General features: G+C 37.9%; 1 protein-coding gene across 1 annotated transcript in view; it reads right to left on the reverse strand.

Moving 5' to 3' along the window:
- Positions 1–26388, reverse strand: part of C2CD6 (C2 calcium dependent domain containing 6) — a 161817-nt gene extending 135429 nt beyond the window's left edge. Inside the window, 5 exon segments of the mRNA XM_070506619.1 lie at positions 6223–6368; positions 7789–7840; positions 10782–10871; positions 25806–26238; positions 26333–26388. Of these exon segments, the coding sequence (XP_070362720.1) occupies positions 6223–6368; positions 7789–7840; positions 10782–10871; positions 25806–26238; positions 26333–26388 (777 nt within the window).
- Positions 26389–27912: the final 1524 nt, after the last annotated feature.

A 27912-nucleotide genomic window follows, 5' to 3' on the forward strand; every position in this document is an offset into this window, starting at 1 on the left:
TGGGACAGTGAGGCAGTGTTGAAGAGATACTGGCTAAGAATTGTCCATGACTGATAAACATCAACAATCCAGTTTAAGTAGGCCAAAAAATCCCAACAGGATGAACAGAAGGAAATCCAAATACAGACATATCAGAGTGAAACAAAAAAAAAATACATAAAAACACAGACATGCAAAGAGAAAAAGACATTTTTTTTCAGAGGTGACAGATTGATAGGCAACTTCTCTTCAACAAATATGGAAACCAGGAGGTAGTGGAATGATACTTCAGAAAACAACTGCAGACCTAGAATTCTGTACTTACCGAAAATATCATTCAAGAATGAGAATGAAATAAAGACATTTTCAAGCGAAAAAAAAGCCTGGATTTGTCACCAATTCACTCTCATGGGAAGATATTTTAAATTAATACCTCAGATGGCAGATAAGTGAACCCAGGAGGATGATCTGAGCTGTAAGAAAGGTTAAAATGCCAAATATGTAGGTAAAACTAAACAAATATAGACTAAATTAAATAAATAAAACTTATAGCTAAGATGATTTTAAAATATAGGAAAAAACGACAATAACAACATATTAGTTGAAGGTCACAAGTGGAATTAAAGTTTCTAAGGTCCTTGTTTTTCCCAGGAGAAGAATGATGGTATTGTTAAACATGGGATTTGATAATCATACATAAAGTAATTTCTAAAATAACCATTAAAAAAGTAGTGTATAATCTCCCAAACAAGAGGAGTAAAAATACAGCAGGATTTTTAAATGCTCAATTCCAAAGAAGGCAAAAAAGAAGAAAAAGAATCTATAGCTCAGCTGGGACAAACAGCACAAAATAATGTCACAAATTTAAACTTAAATGTATTTATAATTACATGAAACATAACAGGCTAAATAATGTAGTTAAAATACACAGATTGTCAGATTGTATTTGAAAAATCCAAATATATTCAGTTTATAAAAGATAGATCTAAAACATGATGTAATTTATATTTTCTAATATTCTATTTCACCTAGATTTTCAAATTTTTAGAATTACATGTGATATTCTCTTACAGCCTTTTAAAATCATTTCCACATTTATACCTATATTCCAAATGTTATGTAGTTTTCTTGAGGAGACTTACAAGAATTGTGTCTATTGTATTAGTTTTATCAATAATCACCTCAAGTATTTAATATCTCTACTCATTTCTAAGTCATTTCTTTCTTTTCTCTGTATTAATTTCTTCTTCGTGCTTCCCTAAGGTTTTACTGTGATTTTCTAAGTTCTCAAACTCAATGCTAATTAAGTTTGCACTTTCCTGTCTCCCTTCCTTTCTCCTCTCCTCCCCCGACTTCTGCTTTCCTCCTTCGTAATACATTTTTGTATTGTTTTCCACGGTTGCTCTAGGGATTATAATATGCAACCTTAACATACCACAGAATGTCCTGAACTAAAATTATACCATATCATGCACAATAGTACAATTCCATTTACACCTCCTCATCCTTTGTGCTATTCTTATCATATATTCCACTTCTACATATGCTATAAATTCTACCATTCATCATCATTATTTTGTTTTAAATAGTCAAGAGTCTTTTGTAGAACATTTTTTACATAGTCTTTTTTACCCATATATTCACCATTACCTAAGCTCCTTCATTCCTTCCTGTGCATCTGGGCTTCTACTGGGATCATTTCTCTCCAACTTGAATCTTCCTTTGACTTTTATTTTAATGCAGATCTTCTAGATACAAATTCTCTCAGATTTTGTCTGTCATCTTTTTGAAGAATATTCTCACTGGATTTAGAAATCTAGGTTGACTTTTTTAGCACTTGAAAGATGGCATCCCCTCGTCCCCTGATCTCCACTGTTTACGATGGGAAGTCTGCTGTTACTCTTATTGCTGTTCACCTGAATGTGTTTTCCCTCCAGCTGCCTTTAAGACTTACTCTTTATTTTTGGTTTTTAGCAGTTTATCATCTACTTAGGTGTGATCATTTTGTACTTATTCTATTTGAGGTTCAGTGAGTTTCTTGAATCTATAGATTGATGTCTTTCATCAATTTTGGAAAATGTTTAGCAGAAAAAACTCTACAATACTAATACACTGAACACTTTCTCTTCTTTCCTTCTGTGATGCAACTACACATCTGGAAATTGAGTGACATTGCCCACTGGTCTCTTCCATTTTTTGGTCTTTTTTCTCTCTGAGCTTCAATTTGAATGATTTCTATTGACTTGTCTTTCAGTTCACAGTTCCTTTCTTCTTGCTCTGTCCAGAATGCTTTTAAGCACTTCAAATGAATTCTTCATTTCAATACTGCATTTTTCAAATCCAGAATTTCCATTTGGTTCTTTTCAGAGTTTCCGTTGTCTTCAAAATTTCCATTCTGATCATTCATTTTGTCTTCCTTTTCCCCTTTGACACATGTAAGATAGTTACTATAAAGATCTTATCTGCTAATTCAAACATTTGAGTTACCTGTGTGTTGACCTCTATTATCTGTTTTTATTTCACCATGAGTAGCAATTTTTTATTGTATAATGGGCATTGTGAAGGATACATAGTAGAGACTCCGGTTTTTATATCTTTCTCTAAAAAGCATTGAGTTCTTTTCTGGAAGGCAATTAATTACTGGAAGATCATCTTGATCCTATGATAGCTTAGTCTGAGGATGGGTCAATTACAGTTTTGTCCTGGGTCCTGAGGTTTAACCCTTACTCTTAGGAGAGGGTCCTCATTCCTATGATTTGGCCTTTCTGGGATCTCAACTTAATACTGAGAATGTTCAACAAGGTCTCTCCACTTAAATGCCTCAGACTCCAACAACTCTGAATTCGTGATTTCTGAAACCTCTATTTAGCTCTCAGCATTCTAGCATCTGTTCTCTGTAATTTCTCCTAGAATAAACTCACCTCGCACATGCACACCTTAAGATCCAGCCAAGAACCTAAGTGAATACCTATACAGATTTCTGGGGCTCCTTATCTGCTTCTCCCTCCTCTCTAGGACCCTGCCTTACAAATTCCAGCCACATTAGCAGCCCAAAACTCTCTTCTGTTTCCTGTGCTTCCTCCACCAAGCAAGACTGCCATTCCTTGCTTAGGTTCTACTTCCCTATGCCAGATTCACTGCCAGACAGAAAGCTGTTCTAAGTGTAGAGCTCACCTCTTGTGCTTCCCTTAAGGACTACAGCACTCCAATCTCCATTGTAAAATACCAGAAAATAGTTCCTTCATATACATTATTCAGTTTTATAGTTGTTTAGACCAGAAGAGTAAATCCAATACCAGCTATTCCAGCATGGCTAGACCAGAAATCCACTACTATTCATTTTTCAATATGGGTTTTAACATCACTTACTCAACAGCTTTCCAGAACAATTAAACTAGATTAAATCCACTTACTATTCCTTTTTATTTTTTGGTTTGTATGTTTTTGTTTTATTTTTAACCTAGACTTATCTTGTAAGTTTCAGCAAACTAAAGTCTTAAAGTATACACAGTATAATTGTATTTTATCTTAGTTACATAATATGTAGTTTAAAAGTCAAACAGTTCTACAATGGTTAAAACAAAGAAACAACTTTTTTTTCTCCCACCTGTATTAACCTTTTTCCTGTATTTTAGGATGTTTTGACATCTTAAAAAGCTTGCTGGCCAGAGAGAGACTTCCTCTCCCCAGCTGAGCCAATACTTAGAGATAGAAAAGGGCTTGGGTGGATGGAAGCACATCCTTCATATGCAAACTAACCAATCCCAAATCTATAGCCCTAACCACCCCTTTATCTAACTTTCATATGGAGTCAATATTTTCCTGCCCTAAATCAACCCAGGGCCAGGCACCAGGCAACCACAGTCTAGCCCTACAGCCCAAAGCCTACAGGATTATTCAGACTAGCCAGTTCTCAACTGGCAGCTCTGCCCTGCACTGCTTTTCCAGGAAACCCAAGGAAAGGATCTGGCCTCGGCTCTTTCTTCACTTCTGTCTTCTGCCTTGTGACCATGCTGGTACTTCCCCAGATGCCTTGTGTGGTGTCGTGTGTCCCTTTTTCTCAGGAAATACGAGTAATAAATTCTCCTTTCAATGGCATTAGCTTCTCCACGTCATCACTCAGTCATACCTCTATAATACCCACCTCCTAATTTCCACTCCTCAGAAGCCACCTTTCAACCTTTTTCAGGGATCTCTCTGTTTTTTGCCATGAAATCACGTTTCTAAGTAACATGTTTATATTATTATTGATTTTTTAGTTTTCAATAATATCTATTGACTGCTTATTGTGAAAGAAAAATATTAGCTCTCAACACTCTCGCCGCAAAATTTTCACACTTCTCTTCCCCTCATTCTTCCAATATGGTATATATCATACATTTTTGTTAGACCAATACTTAGTGTTTACATTATGTATATGTAACTATTTCTCAGAGTTCAACAGTATAGTTACAATGATTATCTTTCCTTTCCTATATCACTTTTTAATTTTCCTGGAGGTACAATTTTTTATGTAATTATTACTAAGTCATTCTCTAATTTTCCATTAGAGTTCCATTAAAACCTTCCTCTTAATGTGCTAAAACTAATAATTTCTATTAAAATAAATATTGCAAAAAGATTTTGATTATGCAAATGAAAATAAGTACCTTATTAATTTATATTATTTTCCAGCATTAATTTCAAATTATATTTAAATGGACAGATATCCACAAAATTCTTGAAAACCTAGCAATGAAACTTGAGAAAACTATTTGCAGAGTAACAGAAATAGTAATGGACTGCCTTTAGCAAAACCGTGCCTTTTTTTTTTTTAAACTTGTGCTTAGGGGCCGGCCCAGCGGCGCAGTGCTTAAGTTCGCACGTTCTGCTTCTCAGCAGCCTGGGATTCGCCGGTTTGGACCCCGGGTGCAGACATGGCACCACTTGGCACGCCATGCTGTGGTAGGCGTCCCACGTATAAAGGAGAGGAAGATGGGCACGGATGTGAGCTCAGGGCCAGTCTTCCTCAGCAAAAAGAGGAGGACTGGCAGTAGTTAGCTCAGGGCTAAACTTCCTCAAAAAAAAAAAAAAACAACCCTATGCTTAAAGAACAATCTTCAATATTCAACACGTAAGCAAAATGAAGTTTGTAAAAAAAAAAAAATGGAGCATAAAGGAAATGTTTTAGGATTTCACTGAAATTCAAGCACTGTAATAAACTACTAGAAACCACCTGGACTAATCACTGAATCCTACAGCTATATGAAATAGTGTTGCTCATTTTAAAGAAAACTCCGAGATACATTTAAGATTCTAAGAAGCTTAACTGTAAACAGAAGCAAACTCTTAGCACAGCAAGCTCTAGTGTTGAGAGGCAGTTTGATGAAATGTAGTCTGAAGCTAGCCTGCCGATATTCCCAGTTCCACCACTTAGTAATTCTATGACCTTAAGAAAGTTCTTTAAACCTTACAGCATCTGTTTCTTCATCTGGAAGATAAGGATGATAATAAGAGTATATATATTTTGGGGGTTCTTATAAAGACTAAGTAAGTTACTCCATGCAAAAATAATGAGAGTCTATATAAGAAGAAAGGAGAGAGGAAAGGAGGGGGAGATGAAAAAGAGTGCGCTATGGACTGAGCATTTGTCTCCCCTCAAATTCATATGTTGAAGCCTAAATCCTCAACGTGATGGTATTTGTAGGTGAAGTGTTTGGGAGGTAATTAGGTTATAAGAAGAGACACAAGAAAGATGATCTCTCTTTGCTCTCTGCCGTGTCACTATATACTGAGAAGATGGCTATCCACAAACCAGGAAGTAGACTCTCACCAGACACCAGCTCTGCAAGCACCTTGATCTTGAAGTCCTCACCCTCCAGAAAAGTAAGAAATAAATGTCTGTTGTTTAAGCCACCAGTCTATGGTAATTTGTTATAGCAGCCCAAAGTGACTAAGACAACATGGAAGAGGGTAGGCAGGAGGGCAAGAGAAAGATAAAGGAAAATGCATGTGTGATGAACACTCAGAACCACAGACAGTAAGATGTCAGGGAAGAAGACCACCAAGATCATGCACTTTACAGCACATGCTGTTTATTAAAAAAATACTAATATTGCCCATAATATAGAAATAGAATAATGTAAAATATCAAATAAAAAGGCACTGCTTTTGTTTCTTTCCTATCCTCTATAAAAAAGGTATAATTAGTATAGACTATTCAAAACTATAAAAACGCATTCTATACACATAAGAGAACTTTACCTGTACAGAAAAATACTTCACTTCGTTAAACTTAATTATAGTGTTCTTTTCATTGTTTTGGGGTAGAAAGCTACACATTTTTGTAGATTTCACAACATTGTTTATAGAGATGCGGACGAACAAATTATTGTAATGTTGTAAATCAACTGAAAATAACAGATATTTAGGAAGCAAATTTTGTTATAATTGAACAATAACTCATCATAAAATTAATTCATTAAATAATTCAGACCAAAAGCTAAGAATAATCAAATAAATAAAGAAGGTAAGTGTAGGGCACACCAAACAATAAAGTCTTTTAAAATAGTATTTTGCCCACCAATGGTAGGTACAATATAAGTAGGAAAAGAAGATAAATTCTTCCTTAGATCATGTCTCATATTTTTATCCTCACATTTCCACTATCATTCCTTTGCAAATTTTTCTATATATTATTTTCCAAGGTGACTAAACATTTGCAATATATAGTTGAAATTTTTTAAGCATAATTATCTAGAAATTCAAAAATGTAAAAAATATGTCACTTGAGAGTAATTTATTTTTAATTTTAAGAAAACAAAACTTAAAGCAGTGTTCTACTCTCTAATTCACCTCACTATATTCTTCACTTATACTACTCAACGGGTCTGTATTTTTATCTTTCATAGTACTCCATGCATTAAAACAATTTTGTTTTTATGATTTAACTAATTATCTTCAAAAATCTCTTTATACAGAATTCTCTTCAATAATTAATTTTATATAAAAAAGAAATGCCAAGTCTTCATAATAAGACTGGTTTTATGCTTATTAAATCTAATAATAAGCATTCAGCTTAATTAAAGGTGCCAAGATAGATAAATCCTTTCAACAATGTTTAAGAGAAGCACAGTTATTACTCAGCAATAAATTAGTACTTTCATCCAAGAAGATATGTATTTTTCCTTTAACTTATATGGTGATTGAGGTGGATTACAGATGGCTGAAAATTGTGTGTCACTCTCATCAGAAAGCGGAGTTTACTTTCTCTGCTCTTGAATCTGCCTGGCCCTGTGACGACATGAACATGCCGTGGACGTGACCAGGGCTGGACTAGGATGAGAGAGAAAGGCACATGCCAGGGTGCAAAATTTAAGGAGACACCAAAAACTTCAGTAATCGAGATAAATAATATTTTAATATATATATTTTTTAAAAAATCAAAATTAATGCAGGAAAAAAATGATGAAAGACAAGACCGTGGGACTACATGGAAAGAGAAAAAGTTCCCACCATTTCAGCACCCAGCCAAATGCAGGCTCACTAAAGCATCAGACACCTAAAGGAGCCATTTTAGATATTCCAGCCCTTCCAAACTGCAGTCTGTGACAATGTCAAGCATAAGCACCACCTAATGAATGCACAGACAATGATGGCAACAATATAATTGAAATTATATTGTTATTATTATATTGAAATTATACTGAATTATATTGAAATTATAAGCATAAGCATCACCTAATGAATGCACAGACAATTGACGGCACTATATAATTGAAACAGTGATATATGACCATAGCATGGTTCTTAAATCAAAACAAAGGATACTCTTAGTTGTAAACTGTCTGCAGTTCTTTACATGAATAGCCAGGCAGCCAACCTATAACAATCAAAATAAAAACATAGTGAATCGAATTTTTAAAAGTTAATTTTCTTCCATTTTACTCTACACCAACCTACATTTAAAAAAAAAAGTTTCGGGGGCTGGCCCCGTGGCTGAGTGGTTAAGTTCGCGCGCTCTGCTGCAGGCGGCCCAGTGTTTCGTTAGTTCGAATCCTGGGCGCGGACATGGCACTGCTCATCAGACCACGCTGAGGCAGCGTCCCACATGCCACACCTAGAAGAACCCACAACGAAGAATACACAACTATGTACCGGGGGGCTTTGGGGAGAAAAAGGAAAAAATAAAATCTTTAATAAAAAAAAAAAAATAAAAAAAAAAGTTTCGCTTGGTTAGTTTTCCTCATTAAAAACAGTTGCTCATTAGAAAGATCTAGTTAATGGAAAACACCACAAAGCAGAACTACAGAAGAAAAATAGGCAGGGTTTGTTCAAAGTAAACTTAACATGAACAAGAACACAAAGCAAAAGAAGTATTCATTATTAACTTAAATCCAACCATCACTCTTTGAATCATTTTTATTTTATATTAAACAAGAACTGATAAAATATAGCACCTTGCATATAATAAGAAATATGCCTTGCTTCAGATAAGCCTTCTTATCCAGTATCCTAAAACTACCTTCTTCAGTCAACAATCATCCATCAACTACAATATGCCAAGGGCTGTGAAATATTCATTCTCTTTTGTACAAAGTGTTTCTAAATGTTAAAGAAAATTGTATCTTATATTTAACCATAAAACTGAATACAAAATGAATACAGAACATTTGAATATTAGTATGCAGTATTAGCCAAATATATTTAGCCTTGTTTGGTCTTAAAATCCCAGTAAAAACAAAAGCAATATTACTTTAAACATTGTGAAACAAAATAAATGGCCCAATAGTATTTTTAAATGTAAGTAAATTTAAAGATTTGGTTTTAGAACAGTACAGAAAAATAGGTTAGCATTCAATATTTAATTAAAAGATTACTGTATCTAACTGATAAAATCCTAAAGAAAATATCGTGGTCTACTTCCTAAAGAAACATAGGTATGAAATGTTGTGTTAAAGGAAAGGTTCTACGTTTTCAAATTCAAAGGGGAGAGGCACATTACATAATCAACATTGCCAGAGGTGATTCCATGAATCCTTGGTTGTACGTGAGGAGGGTAAAACAGGGAAGCACACCGACAATTCTGTACTGCATAATTCTACACACTGTCGTAAATCACTGCCTGCCTGCCAAGTATCTCAACATGAAGCCATGGGCAACTACCCTAACTTCCCTTCTATTTCAATAGCTACTTATACTTTACATAATAGATCCACATAACAAAGAAAAGAGAATAAATTTCTATTTAAGTATAGAAAAAGATTTAACACTCAAAAATATAATGACGACCATTCACAAGCCAGGTAGAACAAATGTGGCCACAGATTCTAAGACCCATCTGTGGCCCAAAGCAATAACCACATCAACACCTCACCCCCCCCCCAAACACTCTCAAACATGCTTTAAAAACAGAAAAGCAACCAGAAAGCTATTCACAAAAGCACTTGATGCACCCAATTTTAAGACACAGCTTCTTCACATTCATTCTGACAATGGGATGCGACTACACGAAACAGGAGGAGCAGGTTGTGATGCAGCTCTTCATCACTGCCTACATACGGACACAACTTGCCAAACATCTCAGAACAAATCACAGAGCTTTCAAAGGGAAAGTGATGGGATGGAAGCACGCGTTGGGAGGAGCTATCAATCACATGCCAAACGTCTCTCTGCCAAACACTCCAGCGGACATTTAAGAGAAGTTTTTCAATGTCTAGCAATATGTAATTCAAATAAGGAAAATACAGACTATGAAATTAGGAAGTATAGGTAAAATCAAAATATTCTTCAAAAACTAAGTTCTAAAGAAATGTAGAAGTCACATTCAAGAGCATGGATTACAGAAATTGGTACGTCAACATAATGGCATGCAGAGGAGCTTACAGCAACTGATCTCAAGAACATTTTCTAAGGTTAGATTCAGAGAGTGGAGGCTTATCCTCCAACTTCGTGATTTAGGAAAGAAAGGGTTATATAATTACACAGATAAACACACACCACAGTCACTTTGTAAAAACAAAAATGTATACGTTAATATACTCTTACTTTTTCCCCCAAAAAGGTGATGTTAAATTCATTGCATATTTTTTAATCAAGAAAATGTATTAGTATATGATAGGAGCTAGAGAAGGACAAAAGAAACTCTTATTTTATACCCCCTAACTATTCTAATAGTGTTCAGAAAACAAGAACTGTAAAAGAATACCATGATATCTGACAGTTCTAAATGTACACAGATCCTCATATCCTACACTCCTTAGCACCCAAAAGAAACAGGTTTTTCTGGTTCTCAGCCCAGATATGAGGTCCTACCTGTGTGTTTGTGTGTAGGTGTGTGACTGATGAGTGTGTTTGCTTTTGTTTCTGGGCTTTCTTACTTTTTGGATGAGCGAGAGGTACGCGGTCAATTTTCACACTATGGCTCAAAGGTTCCTTAATGTGAAAATAAACACTATCGCCTGAAGAGCTCAATACAAATACTGATTCCGGGTCCCATTCTCAGATTCTCAGTTAGCAGATCTTAGGCGGGGCCCAAGAATCAATGTCTTTACAAAGTATGCCAAGTGATTCTGATGTAACTAGAGCTTGGGAATCCCTAGTATAGAAAACATTTTGTATGTGTGAGTCAAGATGTTTCCCATAATTTTGGTGATTATTAGAATGCTTTTATGATTCATAAAAATGAAACATTCATGAATATGTTATCAGAGAGGACCATTTTCTACACGAACTTATTGATTACCAAATAACAAACACTGACCAGTCTTCGTATGAAATAAGGAGAAATCTGCACAGGTTTACTGAGGATTAGTCATACATACCACATCCCCAAACGGCACTAAAGTTGTCGGTGCCTCAGGTGTTACTTCCACTTCTTTACTTTCAGACCCTTTAAGCGTTTTTCTCAGCATCTACAATGTAAATAAATTAAGATAATATTTTATGAGTATCTAGTAAGATTAAGGTATTATTCTAGGCAGTGGGATATTAATATGACTAGAAAACTCATCCATACCCCCAATAAGTTTAGCAATAATTTAGCAGAGAAACAAAATGTACACAATTAAATATAAAATAACCAAGGAAATCATGAGAGAGGAGAGAGGTGCGTAGTAGCATGAACGACAAGCTTTCCTTGCTAACTAAAAGCGACCACCATGACCAGGTCGCAGACTTACCCTGATGTGGACGAGGTACCGTATCCCACACACGGCAGTGATCCTTCAGTTATCAGCCACCAAAGGAAGTGGAATTTAACCCTTTGGAACAGCAGGTACACTAGAATGGAGCCATGAACAGATGGCTTTTGGTTTTTAGCTGTGTGCTTTCCTCCAGAGTAACTTCACTGACTGATACTTGTGGGTTAGTATTTAACTTTGTTTTAAGGGCTCTGGTCACTATACACAATGGTTAGTCTTTAAAAATTACAAGACTTTTTGTGTGTGTGTGTGTGAGGAAGATTGTCCCTGAGCTAACAACTGGGCCAATCTTCCTCTATTTTGTATGTGGGATGCTGCCACAGAGTGGCCTGATGAGTGGTGGGTAGGTCTGTGCCCAGGATCTGAACCCGCGAACCCCAGGCTACCGAAGCAGAGCGTGTGAACTTAACAACTATGCCACTGGACCGGCCCCCAAGATGCTGTAATACAGATTTTAATAGTAAAGTAAAGAGAAAAGGAGAGGAGGGGACTGGAGGGAAGAGGTGCGGGAAATAGGGGAAAACTGCCTATTAAAAATCCAGCCTGAAAGGAGAATTATATTTATCCACAACCTTTTCTGAACTTGAATTGACATGGTCTTATTTATAAGAATTAACTTCCCAGGAATCTTCATTGCTATGTGCCTTTCAAGAATTACTTGTTCAATTCTTAAAGTATATAATAAATCTTTAGTTATGTTGAAAATTTTGTTTTAAAGTATATAACAAATACTTCAGTTGTAATGAAAAAATTTGTTTTATGTATCTTGGGTCATTTTGTTATCATTGCATCTGAATGGTTTAATTTGTTTTATATACATGATTTAATGTAGTTTAAGGTGACTGAGTCACAATTACTGTAATGTCACAAAAATATCAAACTTTGGTACATTATATGCATATTTAATGTGCAAGCTCATGCTTTCCAATGTTTTGATAACCTCATTATGGAAGTCTACTTTGAATGTGCATTTCAATAAATACAAAATAATCGGGAAAAAACTCCTTTAGAATACTGATGCTTAAGTTATCCTTAACAACCTGGTAAAAATACTGCCCCCTCTTCCTTTTACTACCTTTTTACTTTTCCTTCCTCATCTGAGCAGAGCTCTCTTCAATGGCAGCAACATGAGCAGAACAACTCTTTGCCAAAATTATTCTAGAACCTTGAACAAAAGTTCTAAAGACTAGTCTCATAAAGCCTTCTGACACCATCTAGAATTTCTCCTCACCTGCAGAGAACTTTGATCTCAGTTAATTGCACTATGCCTTTCATCTTTGTCACTTTTGGCCTGGAACAGACATCCCTCATGGCACTTCTATTAAAAAGCCTGTACATTCACTCATATGGTTCTGTACATCTTCCCTGATGACTTTTTTGACCCACTCTCCTCCATCCCACAGTTTTCTCTGAAGACCCACTAGCCCACATACCTAAGCTTTTCCTAGGCCATCCCTACTTCCCAGCACTAATGGAAACCTCCCCATCCTGACAACATTAACATTTACTCATATGCTGGCACAAATATGCACCTGGCTGGGCCGATCCCAGCTCAAAGTGTTCCTCCCTCAGCAAGCTCAGTCTAGTGTTGAAGACGGACAGATGAGAAAACAAATATGGTTGCACTGTAAGAAAAACAACTGCTCAGAAGAGAGAATTTTGTGTTTCCTCTTTCTCTATACTAGATACTAGAGAGCCCAACCCAGATCTTCCACAGGGGAAAAAGAATAACTTCTTCGGCTGCTCAGACCTTGCCATTCATTGTGCAAGCTACAGGTACATGGAATTATTAAGTCTCAAAAGGATTTTTTTTAATCATCCTTTTCCCTCCCAAGCTCAGGAACAGTGACTCTTTTGCACCCTCAGACAAATATTCTGAGGAAAGTGTGAGTTTCACACTCAAAGGGCTTGTATCAGTGCCTGCAGGCTTTCAGGGTATTTCATTTGCCAGCTAAGTGGACTGACCAAATTACATTACCCTAGGTGGTAGAATATTTAGTCTGCTTAGAAAATAGATGAGGACTGAGCATAAAAAATGTCATGGCAAAGGGACCAGCCCAGTGGTGGAGTGGTTAAGTTCACGTGCTCCAGCTTCGGTGGCCCAGGGTTCGCAAGTTCAGATCTCGGGCAGGGACCTAGCACCATTCATCAAGCCATGCTGTGGCGGCATCCCACATAAAATAGAGGAGGATTGGCACAGATGATAGCTCAGGGACAATCTTCCTCAAGCAAAAAAATGAGAGATTGGCAACAGATGTTAGCTCAGGGTCAATCTTCCTCACAAAAAAAAAAAAAAAATTCATGGCAAAGCATTTTAAAAAGTTAGCAAAAATAAAGATACATCATGCACTTGGGTTTCACAAAAAGACAAATGTTCCAAATTTGCTAATCTCTTCTGTGATGATAAATGGCTGTCACTACTATGTAAACTAGCAAATATTTCTAAATACATATTTCTTAACCAGACCTTCAAACCACTACATCACAAAGTATTAAATTGTGCTTTTCAAAAATAGTGATGCTTATTGAATTTTGTACCACTAATAAGTAAAACAATTAAAAATCATCTTTAGAAATACTGGTTACTTATCATTTTTAATTTTGTATATTGTAGAATTTATAAAGTAAATTGCAGTGCATTTATGTAATGTATAAATAAATATATAAACATTGGTGATAGATGCTCATATGTTTTTTACTGATAAGATTATGCAATCAAAAAAATTTGGAGACTACTGCTATAAAGTCACATGTAGCTGCCTGCGATTATGTTTTGCTTTCCTAACTCTGCCTTCCTGGAGGCTTCAAGCTGCCAGTTGCACGCATATGCCCACATGGGCACAGTCTGCTTAGCCTGAAGGTAGCATACCCTCTCCATTTGATAGCCTGCCACCTTCAATCTGAGGTGGAGGTAGGAGTTCCATAATAGTTTTCAATTTAGACTCATTATCAGAAAGGGTTGGATAAAGCTGATACATAGTTCCTCATTTGACTGTCCACTTTTTCACAAATACTCATGGTCATAACCCTGGAGCAAAAGAGAAGCAGGGGCTAAGATTCCAGGACCAGGCCCCACTCAGGATGCTTAAGAACTATCTCAGAAACACAGGGAGAAACAGTGTTAGGGAAGGAGGCGATGATACTTCAAGTGGGTTTGAAGAAGTAAAAAATAAAGAACTAGAGGGAGAGGCTGGCCTGGTGGCACAGCGGTTAAGTGTGCACATTCCGCTTCGGTGGCCTGGGGTTCGCCGGTTTGGATCCTGGGTGCAGACATGACACCGCTTGTCAAGCCATGCTGTGGTAGGCGTCCCACATATAAAGTAGAGGAAGATGGGCATGGATGTTAGCTCAGGGCCAGTCTTCCTCAGTGAAAAGAGGAGGATTGGCAGCAGATGTTAGCTCAGGGCTAATATTCCTCAAACAAACAAACAAACAAAAACAAAAAAAGAACTAGAGGGAGAGGAGCCTAGACAGAATAAATAAGTGCAAAAGCATAAGGAATCAAGACACAGTTTACATTATATTATTATTTTTATGTAAGTATTTTAATTATACTTAGGTATATATATTTATATGTACTTAAATATAAATATTATTATATCATATATATAAATATATGTAAATATTTATATTATATTAATTATATTATATATCATATATAAATATTATATTTATATATATTATATTATTGCATCATGTTACATTTATATAATACATAAGCATATTATATATTATATAAAAAATATACAGTTCAGCTCCTCAAATTGAGCTATAGATTTAATGCAATCAAAATCAAAATCTCAACAAGTTCTCCCACGGAAATTGATAAGCTTTTCAAAAAATTAATATGAAAATGGAAAGGCCAAGAATAGCCAAGACAATCTTAAAGAAGAAAAACAGAATGAAGTACTTAAAAACTGAAGAAATAAAGACATTATTCCTTAATGTCTAAAGGCATTCGCACAAGGGAGTATAAATGCACCAAAGAAAATGATTAGAGAGTCTACAAACAGACCCACACATTTATGCACATGTCATCTGTGACAAAGTTGGCACTGAGGAATAGTGGGGAAGAAATCCTCTCAGCTGGGTCAAGTAGAAATCTCCACACACAAAAAAAGAATGAAAGTACAAAAGGAAGAAAGAGGAGAGAAAAAAAAGAAAAGAAAATCTGGCTTGTACTCACATCACACACAAAGAAATCTGTTACAAGTCAACTGTAGATCTCAACATGAAAGGAAAACCAATTAGAAGGTAATATAGGAGACTATTTCCATGACGCTGGGGAGAAGATTCCTAAAACAGAAGACAAAGAGCAATAGCTATAAAGAAAAAGTTTGATACATTAAACCACATTAAATGTAATACCTTCTGCTTATAAAAAGACACCATTAAGAAAGTGAAAACATACGCCACTGACTGGAAGAAGAAATTTGCAACATGTCTAATATAACCGGCAGAGGGCCTATAACTAGGATTTCTATGCAAGCTTATACAAATTAATAAGCAGGGCAGATAATCCAACAGAAAAATGGAAAGGAGACAGACTTGAACAGGCACTTCACCAAAGAGTTTATATGATGGCTAACAAACATTTGGAAGGGAATTCATTCTCATTAGTCATCAGGGAAATGAGAGTTAACACCCACAAAGGGATACACTACGCATCCCTCAGATGGCTAAAAATAAAGAGACTGACAATATGAAGAGGCAAGGACGTGGAGTAACTAGAACTCCAACACACTACCAGTGGGAATACAAACTGGTATATCCTCTTTGAAAAACTGTTTGGCATTAAGTACTGAAGTTGAGCATATACATAATTATGACCCAGAAATTCCATTCCTAGATATATCCCCAAGAGAATGTATGCACACGTATATCAAAAGACATGCACAAGAATGTTCACAGCTGTATTATTTACCATAGCTGAAAACTAGAAACAACCCAATATCCATCAACAAAAGAACAGATATAGATAATGTGATATATTCGTACAATGGAATACTATAGAGCAAGGAAAATGAGTAACTACACCTACACACAACAACATGGATGAATCTCACAAATAGACAAAATATTGAACAAAAAACACCCCAAAATACATATTTTTAAAAGCACACAGGATATTCTGCAGGATATGCTAGACCATGAAACCAGTCTCAGTAAATTTTACAGAACTGAAATCATACAAAGATGTTCTCCTACTCCCACAGTACAAATTATAAATAAAAAACACAAGGGAACTTGAGAAATACACAAATCTCGGAAATTAAAAACACATCTCTAGGGGCTGGCCCCGTGACCGAGTGGTTAAGTTCGCATATTCCACTTCAGTGGCCTGGGGTTTCGCCAGTTCGGACCCTGGGCTCAGACATGGTACCGCTCATCAGGCCACTTTGAGGCAGCGTCCCACATGCCACAACTAGAAGGACCCACAACTAAAATATACAACTATGTACTGGGAGGATTTGGGGACAAAAAGTAAGAAAAGAAAAGAAGATTGGCAACAGTTGTTAGCTCAGGTGCCAATCTTAAAAAACAAAAACAAAAAAACACCTCTAAACAAGCCATGGGTCAAAGAAGAAAAACAACGGAAATCAGAAAATATTATGAGCTGAATGAAAATGAAAACACAACATAAAATTTATAGGGTGCAGGGGGTGGCCCCATTGCCTAGTGGTTAAGTTCACGTGCTCTGTGTTGGCAGCCCGGGTTCGCAGGTTCAGTTCCCACATGCGGACCTACTCATCAGCCATGCTGTGGCAGAGACCCTCATACAAAACAGAGGAAGACTGGCACAGATGTGAGCTCAGGGAGAATCTTCCTCAAGCAAAAAGAGGAAGATTGGCAACAGGTGTTAGCTAAGGGCCGATCTCCCTCGGGGGAAAAAAAAATTTATAGGGTACAGTTAAAGCACTGTTTAGAAGAAAATTGATAGGATTAAACACCATCATACTTTTAAAAATAAGAGCAAGCAAAACCCAAAGTAAGCAGGAGGAAGGAAACAAAGACTAGAACGGAAATCATTGAGATTTAAAAAATAGAAAAAAATCAATGAAACTAAAGATAGGTTCTCTGAAAAGATCACCAAAACTGACAAACCTTTAGCTAGACTGATGAAGAAAAAAAGAGAGAGGTCACAAATTACCAAAAACAAGAATGAAACAGGACACCACTACAAACCTGTGACAATTAAAAGGATTATAAGGGAATACTATTACATTAATCCCTGTGGCTGCTGTAACAAATCACCATAAACTTGGTGGCTTACACACATGTGTTCTTTCCAGTTCCCAAGGCCAGCGGTCTGCAATCAGTGCCACTGCGCCAACATGGAGCAGCCAGCAGGGCAACACTCCCTCTAGAGGCCGGAGGGAGAAGCCGTTCTTGTGTCTTCCGGCCTCTGGAGACTCCCAGCATGCCTTGGCTTGTGCCGCATCACTCCAATCTCTGCATTTGTGACCATATGGCCTTCTTTTCTGAGTGTTCCAAATGTCCCTCTTTCTCTTTTATAAGGACATTGGTGATTACATTTAGGGGCCACTCAGAGAATCCAGGATAATCTCCCCATCTCAAAATCCTAAACTTCATTCGTCTGCAGTTTATTGCCATATGAGGTAACTACTACAACCATAAACCATTTTACGCTAACAAATTAGACAATTTAGATGAAACAGAAAAATTCCTAGAAAGACACAAATTACAAAAACTGACTTGAGAAGAAAGAATATCTGAAAACTTGTTACCTATAACAAGAAAAGAAATTGAATTAGCAATTAAAATTCTTTCTACAAAGAAAAACCCAGGCCCAGATTGCATCACTGATGAATTCTATCAAACACTTAAAGAAGAAATTATAACAATGCTTCACAAATTCTTCCAGGAAAAGAAAAAGGGAAGAGGAAGGAACACTTCTCAAGTTATTCTATGAGGTCACTATCATGTTAATACCAAAGCCAGACAGACATCTCAAGATGCGAAAACAACAGGTCAATACCCCTCATGAACACAGAGGCAAAAGTCCTCCACAAAATATTAGTAAACAAAATCCAGCAACATATAAAAAGACCATATACCATGACAAAGTGGGATTTTCAATCTAATAATCAGTTAACGTAATAAACCATGTTAATAAACACGTTCAATAAAGAACAAAAATCACATGATAATTTCAACAAATGCAGAAAATGTATTTTACAAAATCCAAAATGCATTCTTAATAAAAACGCTGTGGGCCGGCTCCGTGGCCAAGTGGTTGTTTGTGCGCTCTGCTTCAGCCGCCCAGGGTTTCGCAGGTACAGATCCTGGGCACGGACATGGCACCGCTCATCAGGCCATGCTGAGGCGGCATCCCACATAGCACAACCAGAGGCACTCACAACTAGAATATACAACTATGTACTAGGGAGATTTGGGGAGAAAAAGAAAAAAAAAAAGATTGGTAACAGCTCTTAGCTCAGGTGCCAATCTTTAAAAATAAATAAATAAATAAAAACTCTGAACAAACGAGAAATAGAAGGGAACTTGCTCAACAACATGCTCTGTCAAATGCTCTCCACAGGACTGACAGGCAGTGTCCACTCACTACTTTTAACCAGTACTGTACTATAGGGTTGATCCAGCACAATCAGAGAGGAAAAAGAAATGAAAAGTATCCACATTTGAAAGGAAGAAATAAAATTGTCTTTATATGCAGGCAACACAATCCTGTATACATAAACTCCTAAGGAATCCACAAAAAAAAGAAAGAAAAAGGAAACTAGTAGAACTAATGAACGAGTTCAGCAAGGTATCAAGATACAAGAACAAAATATAAAAATCAATTTTATTTCTATATGGTACAATTAACCATTGAAATGAAATTAAGAAAACAACTATATTTGAAATAGCACCAAAATAATACAATACTTAGGAATAAATTTAACAGAAAAAATGTAAGACTTGTACACTGAAAACTACAAAAAATTTCTGAGTGAAATTAAATAAGAGCTAAAGGAATCAAAAACATTTTATGTTCATGGATGGAAAGATTCAATACTGTTAAGATATCAATTCCCAAACTGATCTATATAGAGCCAACAAAATATACAAACCACTAGTTTACTTAATCAAGACGGGGGATAAAACACAAATAAGAAATTACAAGGTGGAAATAACCCCTGAAACAGAGAAGATTTTTAAAAATCAGACAAGGCTACTTTGCAGACCTGCAAATATATTTTAAAACCTAAATAAAATGTATAACTTCCTAACCAAATAAAATGAACAAAACTGACCCTGTTAGTGGTAAAGAGCTTAAACATACTAATTTTCATAAAAGAAATAGAGAAAGTTAGCAAGAAACTACCACCACAGAAAAGTGCCAGGTCCAGGTGATTTCACAGGAAATTCTACCAAACCTTCAAAGACCAGCGATCCCTGGGCACCATAAATTGCCCCAGAGTATTGAATATTAAAGAAAGCTTTCTTATTTTTTTTATGAAGCAAGTAGAGCATCAATATTTAAACCCATAAAGAAAATTATAGAGGGGCCGGCACCATGGCTGAGTGGTTAAGTTCGCACACTCCACTTCTGGCGGCCCAGGGTTTCGCCAGTTCAAATCCTGGGCGTGGATACGGCACCACTCATCAGGCCACACTGAGGCAGCATCCCACATAGCACAACTAGGAGGACCCACAACTAAAAATACACAACTATGTACCAGGGGGCATTGGGGAGAAAAAGGAAAAATAAAATCTTTAAAAAAAAAAGAAAAAAGAAAATTATACATTAATATCACTTATAAATATTGATACAAAAATACTAAATGAAATAATAAACAGAATCTGTGCTACCTTAAGAAAATAATATGCAATAAACAACCCAATCAAAAAATAGGAAGAGAATATGAAAAGACATTTTTCCAAGGAAGATATCCAAAGGGCCAAAAGACACATGAAATGATGCTCAACATCACTAATTATTAGGGAAATGCAAATCAAAACTACAGTGAGATATCACCTTACATCCGTTAGAATGGCTGTAATCACCAAGACACAAAACAACAAATGTTGGAGAGGATGTGGAGAAAAGGGAACATTCATACACTGCTGGCGGGAACGCAAACTGGTGCAGCCACTATGGAGAACAGTTTGGAGTTTCTCAAAAAATTAAAAATAGAAATACCATACGATCCAGCTATCTCACTAGTGGGTATTTATCCAAAGAACTTGAAATCAACGATCCAAAGAGATTTATGCACCCCTATGTTCACTGCAACATTATTCATAATAGCCAAGATGTGGAAGCAACCCAAGTGCCCATCCATAGATGAATGGATAAAGAAGATGTGGTGTATATACACAACGGAATACCACTCAGCCACAAAAAAAATACAAAATTGTCCCATTTGCAACAACATGGATGGACCTTGAGGGTATGATGATATGCAAAATAAGCCAGAGAAAGACAAAAACTACATTATTTCACTCACATGTGGAAAATAACAAATACATGGATACAGAGAACAGAATAGTGATTACCAGAGGAGAAGGGGATTGGGGGGTGGGCAAAAGGGATAAAGTCACATATATGTATGGTGATGGATGAAAAGTAGACTACTGGGAGTGAGCTTGATGCAGTGTATTCAGGAAATGATAAACAATAACATACCTGAAATTACACAATGTTATAAACCATTACAATCCCAATAAAATTAATTTTTAAAAAAGAAAATAACATGCAATAATCAGGTGGGATCAATTCCAGGAATGCAAGTAGGTTCAACATTAGGGAATTCATTAATATAATATACCATATCAACAGATCTAAGGAGAAAAATTATATGATTATCTCCATACCTGTTTAAATGGCCTCTGACAAAATTCAACACCCTTTCCCGGTTAAAATTCTCAAGAAAATATGAATTAAGCCAGTTTTGAAGCCAGTATTCATTTGGTGGGGAAACAGAGAGGCAGTTTTACTAAGATTAAGAACACGGCCCAGTTGCTTACTATCTCCACCACTACTCAACATATCACTGGTGCTATTAGCCAACGCAATTAGATAAGAGAAGTCAATAAAGGCAAGAAAATTGGAGGAAAAAAGTGGTAAAACTACCTCTATCTGAAGATGAACTGATAGTATATCTAAATGCTAGAGAATTAATAATAACACTAACTCAAATGTTTAAAAAATTCAATAAGGAAGCAGGATATGAAATTAACATATATAAATCAATAGCCTTAATATAGGTAAATAATAACTAAAGGATATTGAGTAGGAAAAGCCTCACTTCAGGAATAATCTTAACAAGAAGTATACAAAACTCCTAAGAGGAAAATTTTAAAATACTTCTGAAAGACATAAAAGTGGACTTGAATAAAGGGAAAGATATCTCTTGTTCTTGGACAAGACAGGTCAATCAACATCATGATGTCACTTCTACCTATTTTATCAATTTAATGCAATCCTTATTTAAAAAAAACAAACAAGCTTCTCTGAGATAAACAAGTTAACAGTAAAGTGTTTTCAAAAAGCAGGAATAGGGGCCAGCCAGGTCGCGTAGTGGTTAAGTTCGCACACACTGCTTTGGCGGCCCAGGGTTCGCAGGTTCAGATCCCAGGCGCAGACCTACACACCACTCATCAAGCCACACTGTGGCGGCATCCCACATACAAAGTAGAGGAAGATTTTCCTCAAGCAAAAAGAGGATGATTGGCAACAGATGTTAGCTCAGGGCCAATCTTCCTCACCAAAAAGGAAAAAAGGGGAGAATATTCAAGAAATCACTGGAAACGAAAAGCTACAAGGGAAGGACCAGCCCTACATGACATTAAAACTTACTATAAGTCTTTAAAATAAAATAATATGGTCCTGATATATAACTCGATAAACAGACCAGTGGAATAGAATAGAAAGTCCAGGGAAAAAAATCAAATACATATGGTAACTTAGTAAAAAGGCAACATCTCAAGTCACTAGGGCAAAGATCTTTTCTTTTTTTTTAAATAAATGGTGTTGGAACAAGTATTTGGAAAAAGAAAAAATTAAATCCATACCTCACAACATACAGTCCAAATAAATCAGGATTTAAATGTAAAAATGACATATGAATACTAGAAGGTAACATAGGTAAATTCCTTTATACACTCATATACCTGGATGCACATAAACAGTTTTTAACTAAGACGCAAAATTCAGATGCAATAAGACTGATAAACTTGACCTCATAAAATTAAGAACCTTTTGCATAGCAAAAAGCATCATAAACAGTCAAAAGACAGCTACTGAATTTTGAGAAAATATTTGCGAGACATATCACAGATGCAGATCTAATACCCTTAATAAATACAGAATTTTTGAAAAACTGAAGGGGAAAAGTACAAAACACTGATAGGAAAATGACTTGAATGAGCAATTCATACACACAAAGATTTTAAAAGGGACTTTAAACAAACAAAAAGATAATTCATGGCCTCATTTCATGCCACTCTTCCCCTCACTCCGTGTTCCATGAAGCTTTCAAATTATCCCTCTGCAGAAACCTCACTCTTGTTTATTGCCTCTTATGCCCTCTATCCTCCCCTGACTCTTCAAATGGCTAGCCTCTTCTCATTTTCAGGTTCTCACTTAAAAGCCACCTCCTCAGAGAGGCTTCTCAGACCCCATCCGAGTCGTACCTGTCCCTCCAGCACCATCGTCCTCTATCCCAGCGCTCTCTCATCTCCTCAGAACAGCACCATCTGGGACTGTCTCTCCAATCTGAACGCTGGCTTCCCCAGGGAAGGTGCTTTGCTTGTCTTGTTCAAGGTTGTATCCTCAGTGTCTAGCACAAAGCTTGGCATATATTTCAAAGAACAGATGTAATTAAAGTAAAGTAACAAAAGGTCAGGAAGTAGCATAGAGATTTCAGGATTGGGGAGGTGCAGTCTCAGAGTGAAGACAAGGCCCAAGATGTAGCACTGCGGTGGGCTGCTGAAAGGAATGAGGGAGGCTCGAAGAACGGACGTGAATGTGCCGGGGAGATGAGCCACACTTTTACTAAAGTCATAAACTACGGTATTCCTCCATCTGAGCACTATCTCTAGCTAACCCTTCCAATTCTCTTAGTAGCTCACATTCAATAAACCTTTTTCTAAATCTCACTGAGATCTCCAGACGCTCATCCCCCCTTTCTTTCACCCAGTTCATCAAACTCTTCCGGCTGCACTTGCTTCCTTCTCCAGCCTACATCCTCACTCGACCATCCCCACACCAACGCCATCTTTTTCCTCTGTCTACAGCAATTCTCAAACATGAGTCTACGAATCACCTGAGACAGTTTAAAATTTGAGCATATTCCGGGGGCCCCACCCTCTGAGTCAGCAGGTGTAAGGTGGAGGCCCAGGAATCCAGATTTTAACAAGCACTCCAGAAGATGTGGATACCAGTGATCCAGGGGTAATTTGAACACGGGTCTGGAGGAAGAGATGCCCTTCTTCCTATCCAAGAAGGATACCTCCACCTGTGCTCTGGAGCCTGTCCTCTTCCATCCCCACAGAACCGCACTTCATCCTCCTCACTCTCTACTACTTCTTTAATCTCTCCTTAAATCCTGATAGTCAAAACCATTTTTTCAACAAAGCACATCTGATCCATGTCATCCCTCTGCTTGAAAACCACCAGCTTTTCCCACCACCCTGTAGTAGCGATTCTCAACTCTGAACATCCTTGAAATCAAATGTGTTCCAAGCATTATCTGCAAACTACTGTTTTCCAAAATGCATTCTGAGAGATGTGAAACACACCTGAGAGAGAGATTTGCTTCCAACTTTTAAAAAAAGCTATGTATTTCGTATAGAAAATGCTAAACCTAATTACATAGCTCTTCTTATTATCCTATGATGATCTGCTTTCAAGAAATCATGTGCCATACACAAAAAATGCCAAGAAGTCATAGAAAAGACTACCTGTTGCCCAAATATGTAATGTTTCATCTGTGTACCGATGCGTAGGCGGCCTTTACTAAATTGAAGAGAAGTCATCCATTCCATGTTCAATGGTCTACATTATGTATCTTAGAGTAGCTGCTATGCTAATTTTAATAACATATAGTTATCACATTACTCTAAGTTTACTGTATAATAAACATCTATCCTACATAAACTCATTCATCTGGATCTGTGTCAGAAGACTCCATTTGTGAGGTCATAACCAAATTCAAGTGCCCATTTCATTTCCTAAGCTCTTTTGGTTGTTTTGTCAAAATAGTAAAATATCCTATGGTCAAATAATTTGGGAAACCAAACTTGAGTAAACAAGAGACCTTGCATATACGTGCACCGCTCTTTTTTGAGTGTTTGTAGATGCTGTTGTATCTGTAAGCAGACTCCATTAAAAACACTGCCGCAGGATAGCTTTTTGTCATTATAGATTTTCCCAGTCAGTAGACAGTAAAGAGCCAGCTACTCTTATGTGGGGAGATTTCCTTTTTTTCACGAGAAAAAGAGATCCTCAAAAAAATATTGCAAATCACCATTCTCCAGAATAAAGTCCAAATTCCTTAAAAGGACATACAACAAAAACCTTCTATGGCCTAGATTTCCAAGCACATCTCTCTTACACAACCTTTGCAATTTTTCCTAGTATCATCCTATAGCTAAGTCGTAATATGCTCTTAATTTATCATAACAATGAGTGAAGAGTATTCTAAATTTTTAGAATTAAGATGTTACTTTAGAGATCAAGTCAGTCAACTCCTTAATTTTAGAGAGAAGGACATCATCTTTTTGTGTACCATTTGTTTCCTGATAGATACTTTTTTTTTCTTTTGAGGAAGATTAGCCCTGAGCTAACACCTGCCGCTTACTCCTTTTTCTGCTGAGGAAGACTGGCCCTGAGCTAACATCCGTGCCCATCTTCCTCTGCTTTCTATGTGGGACGCCTACCACAGCATGGCTTGTCAAGGGGTGCCATGTCCACACCCGGGATCTGAAACTGGGAACCCTAGGCCACAGAGAAGCTGAACATGTGCACTTAACCGCTGTGCCACCTGGCCGGCCCCCTTGACAGATACTTTTATCTGTACTATTTTTTAATAACTTAAGACCAATAGAGAATGTACAATTTCCTAATAATCCCCTAACAACTTTGAAAAAGTGAGTTTCAATTTGATCACCCTTTTCCACTTCCTCCATCTTCCGGTGATACCACTAAACGGGAAACCCAGGAGTTTCACACATTTTAAATAGGAATACACCTCTCTAATTAAGAACTCGAGGCCAAAATTCACTTTGCAGACGTGATGCAGATTTGCTCCCACAAGTTCATCTCTAAGAACCCCAGGAACTGAAAACCAGGGAACCAAAGTTCCCGGAGTTTAGCCCTTTAACCTCATGAAGGAAATCCCAGTGACGATGACGATGACAGCACTCCTCACTCTGTGCCTTGCACTGTGTTCAGCACTTTATGCCCGCATCTCCTTCAGCTCCTCAGACAACCCTCTAAGCAAGGTCGGTAGTAACCATCTTCCTCCCACAGCTAATAAAGCGAGGCTCTGACAAGTGAAACAGCGTCGAGGTCCCACAAGTGAACCCCTCAGGCACCTAGGGCAAGTCTCCCTGGTCCCAGGCGCACGCGTGGACCCGGGTCCCCCCCGGCGCCGCGCCCGCCGGGCCGCTCACGTTCAGCAGCCGGTGTGCCGCGCCCTCCTTGGCCTGGTCCTTGGGCAGGGCCGCGCTCTTGCCATGCTCTGGGGAGTTACGGGCCGAGGAAAACGACGCTCGGGAGTGCACGGTTTCCAGGTTGGTGTGGGGGCCCCGCTGCAGTATGGGGGCCACGTAATGGGAATGGACCCGCCCGCCGTGGTTAACAGCCGCGTTGGCAACCTTGGCCGTCTCTCTGGGCGGCTCCATCCCTCCATCCTCCGCGGGGCCTGTCGCGACTAACGGCCGGCCGGCTGGTGCGCAGGCGCAGCCGCCCTCCGCCGGCCTCGCGCGTTTCCCGCGCACGCGCCCAGCACCACGTGACCCGCACGCGTGGGCGGAGCTGCTGGCGTGGGGGCTCCCGGGCGCACCTCGAGGGTCTGCTAGCGCTTGCCGGGCTGTTTCCGTGTCCCTAAGAAGGAAGCTGGAGCATGCTGGCGGTCAGCAAGGCGACTCAGCGCGGGGTTGGATGCCTTTGTTCTTTCCTTGCCTGCCTCTTAACCCACCATGAGGCCTCCTCTCCCTGCGCCTGTCCTTTCTGGGAATTTCCAGTAGCAGCCATCACTTCCGGACGCTATCCCCTGAGCTGTGTTATCTTTCCAACAGTCTTCTTGGACGTCCTTACTCGTCTGTCCTAGAGACTCACAACACGGTAATATTCATCTTCCCTCCTGACCTCCGGTATGTCCCAAACTCATTTAATGTAGCAATGTCATGTCTACGAAAGCATAAAACTTCAGACACATTTTTGAATTCTAACCCTAAATATTTGAAGCCTACTCTTTCTCTTTATGGCACCCTGTTTAGGACATTGCGCACACAGATGATTGCATTGGTTTGCTCATGGGTCTCCTGACCTGCTGTCATCACTCTTTCCATTGCCCCAGTATTAACAGTTTACCTTTAAAAACAAACAAAATGAGAAACTTTCACAACTTATTTATTGGCCATAAGTTTTAATTACTTAATATGGAAACCAAAGGCCTCCAAAATACACTTTGCTACCTCGGGATCATTATTTATTGCTATTCTATTTGGAACCTATTTTTATTTTATTCCAGGGCCAGCTCAAAGTTCAGTTTTCGATAAAGTTTTATAACCCCATACACATACCCCAAAAGCAGAATTAACTGCTGTCTGCAAGCTAGTACTTGGCACATCCCCATTAGGAGGCTCCGACTGTTAGAATCAGCTGTTATTATCAAGAGTTCTTTAGTAGCAGAAACCTGATCCTCACCCTGCTCTCTGCAGGTACAAAGCCCTCCATACATGTTTGTTATCATTTGGGGTCTGTGCTGTGTGGCGTGTAATCACTGTGCCAATGAGACTTGCTGTCCACCAGCACACTCTGACTTCCTTATGGTCCATGTGATGCAACATAAAAAATCTCACCTAACTCTAATCAAACCTCTTCACCTAACCTCCAGTCTACAGGAACTCAGGAGACAGAGGAACAAACTGAGTGATGCTATCAGGAAAATATCAAACAAATACAAAACGTAGGTGGAACATTCTAAAACAAAATTGGTTTGGATTCTTCAAAAAAAAAAATGTCATGGGGGAATATAGAACGATATAATTGCGCTAGAAAACAGTCTGGCAGTTTCTTAAAAAACTAAACATAGAACTACCACAGAACCCAGCAATTGCACTCCTGGGCATTTATCCCAGACAAATAACTTACACTCACACAAAAACCTGTACACAAATGTTCACAGCAGCTTCACTCATAATTGCTAAGAAGTGGAATCAGCTCGGATGTCCTTCCACAGGTACGTGGTTCAACAAACTGCAGTACATTCATACCTTGGAATATGATTTAGCAATAAGAAAGACTGAATACACACACAACCTGGATGAATCTCCAGGTAATTAAGCTGAGCAGAAAAAAGCTAATCCCAAGATTATATACTGCATGATTCAATTTATAATGTTCTTGAAATGACAAAATTTTAGAAAGACAGACTAGCGGTTGTCAGGGGTTGGAATTCGGGGTGCAGGGACAGGCGTGGGAGGGAGGGAGGTGTGGCTATAAAGGGCAACATGAGAGATTCTTGTGGCTTTTGGAACTTTTGAGGATCTGGAC

The sequence above is a fragment of the Equus asinus genome, chromosome 4, assembly GCF_041296235.1.
Source record: "Equus asinus isolate D_3611 breed Donkey chromosome 4, EquAss-T2T_v2, whole genome shotgun sequence".
Taxonomy (NCBI): Eukaryota; Metazoa; Chordata; class Mammalia; order Perissodactyla; family Equidae; genus Equus; species Equus asinus.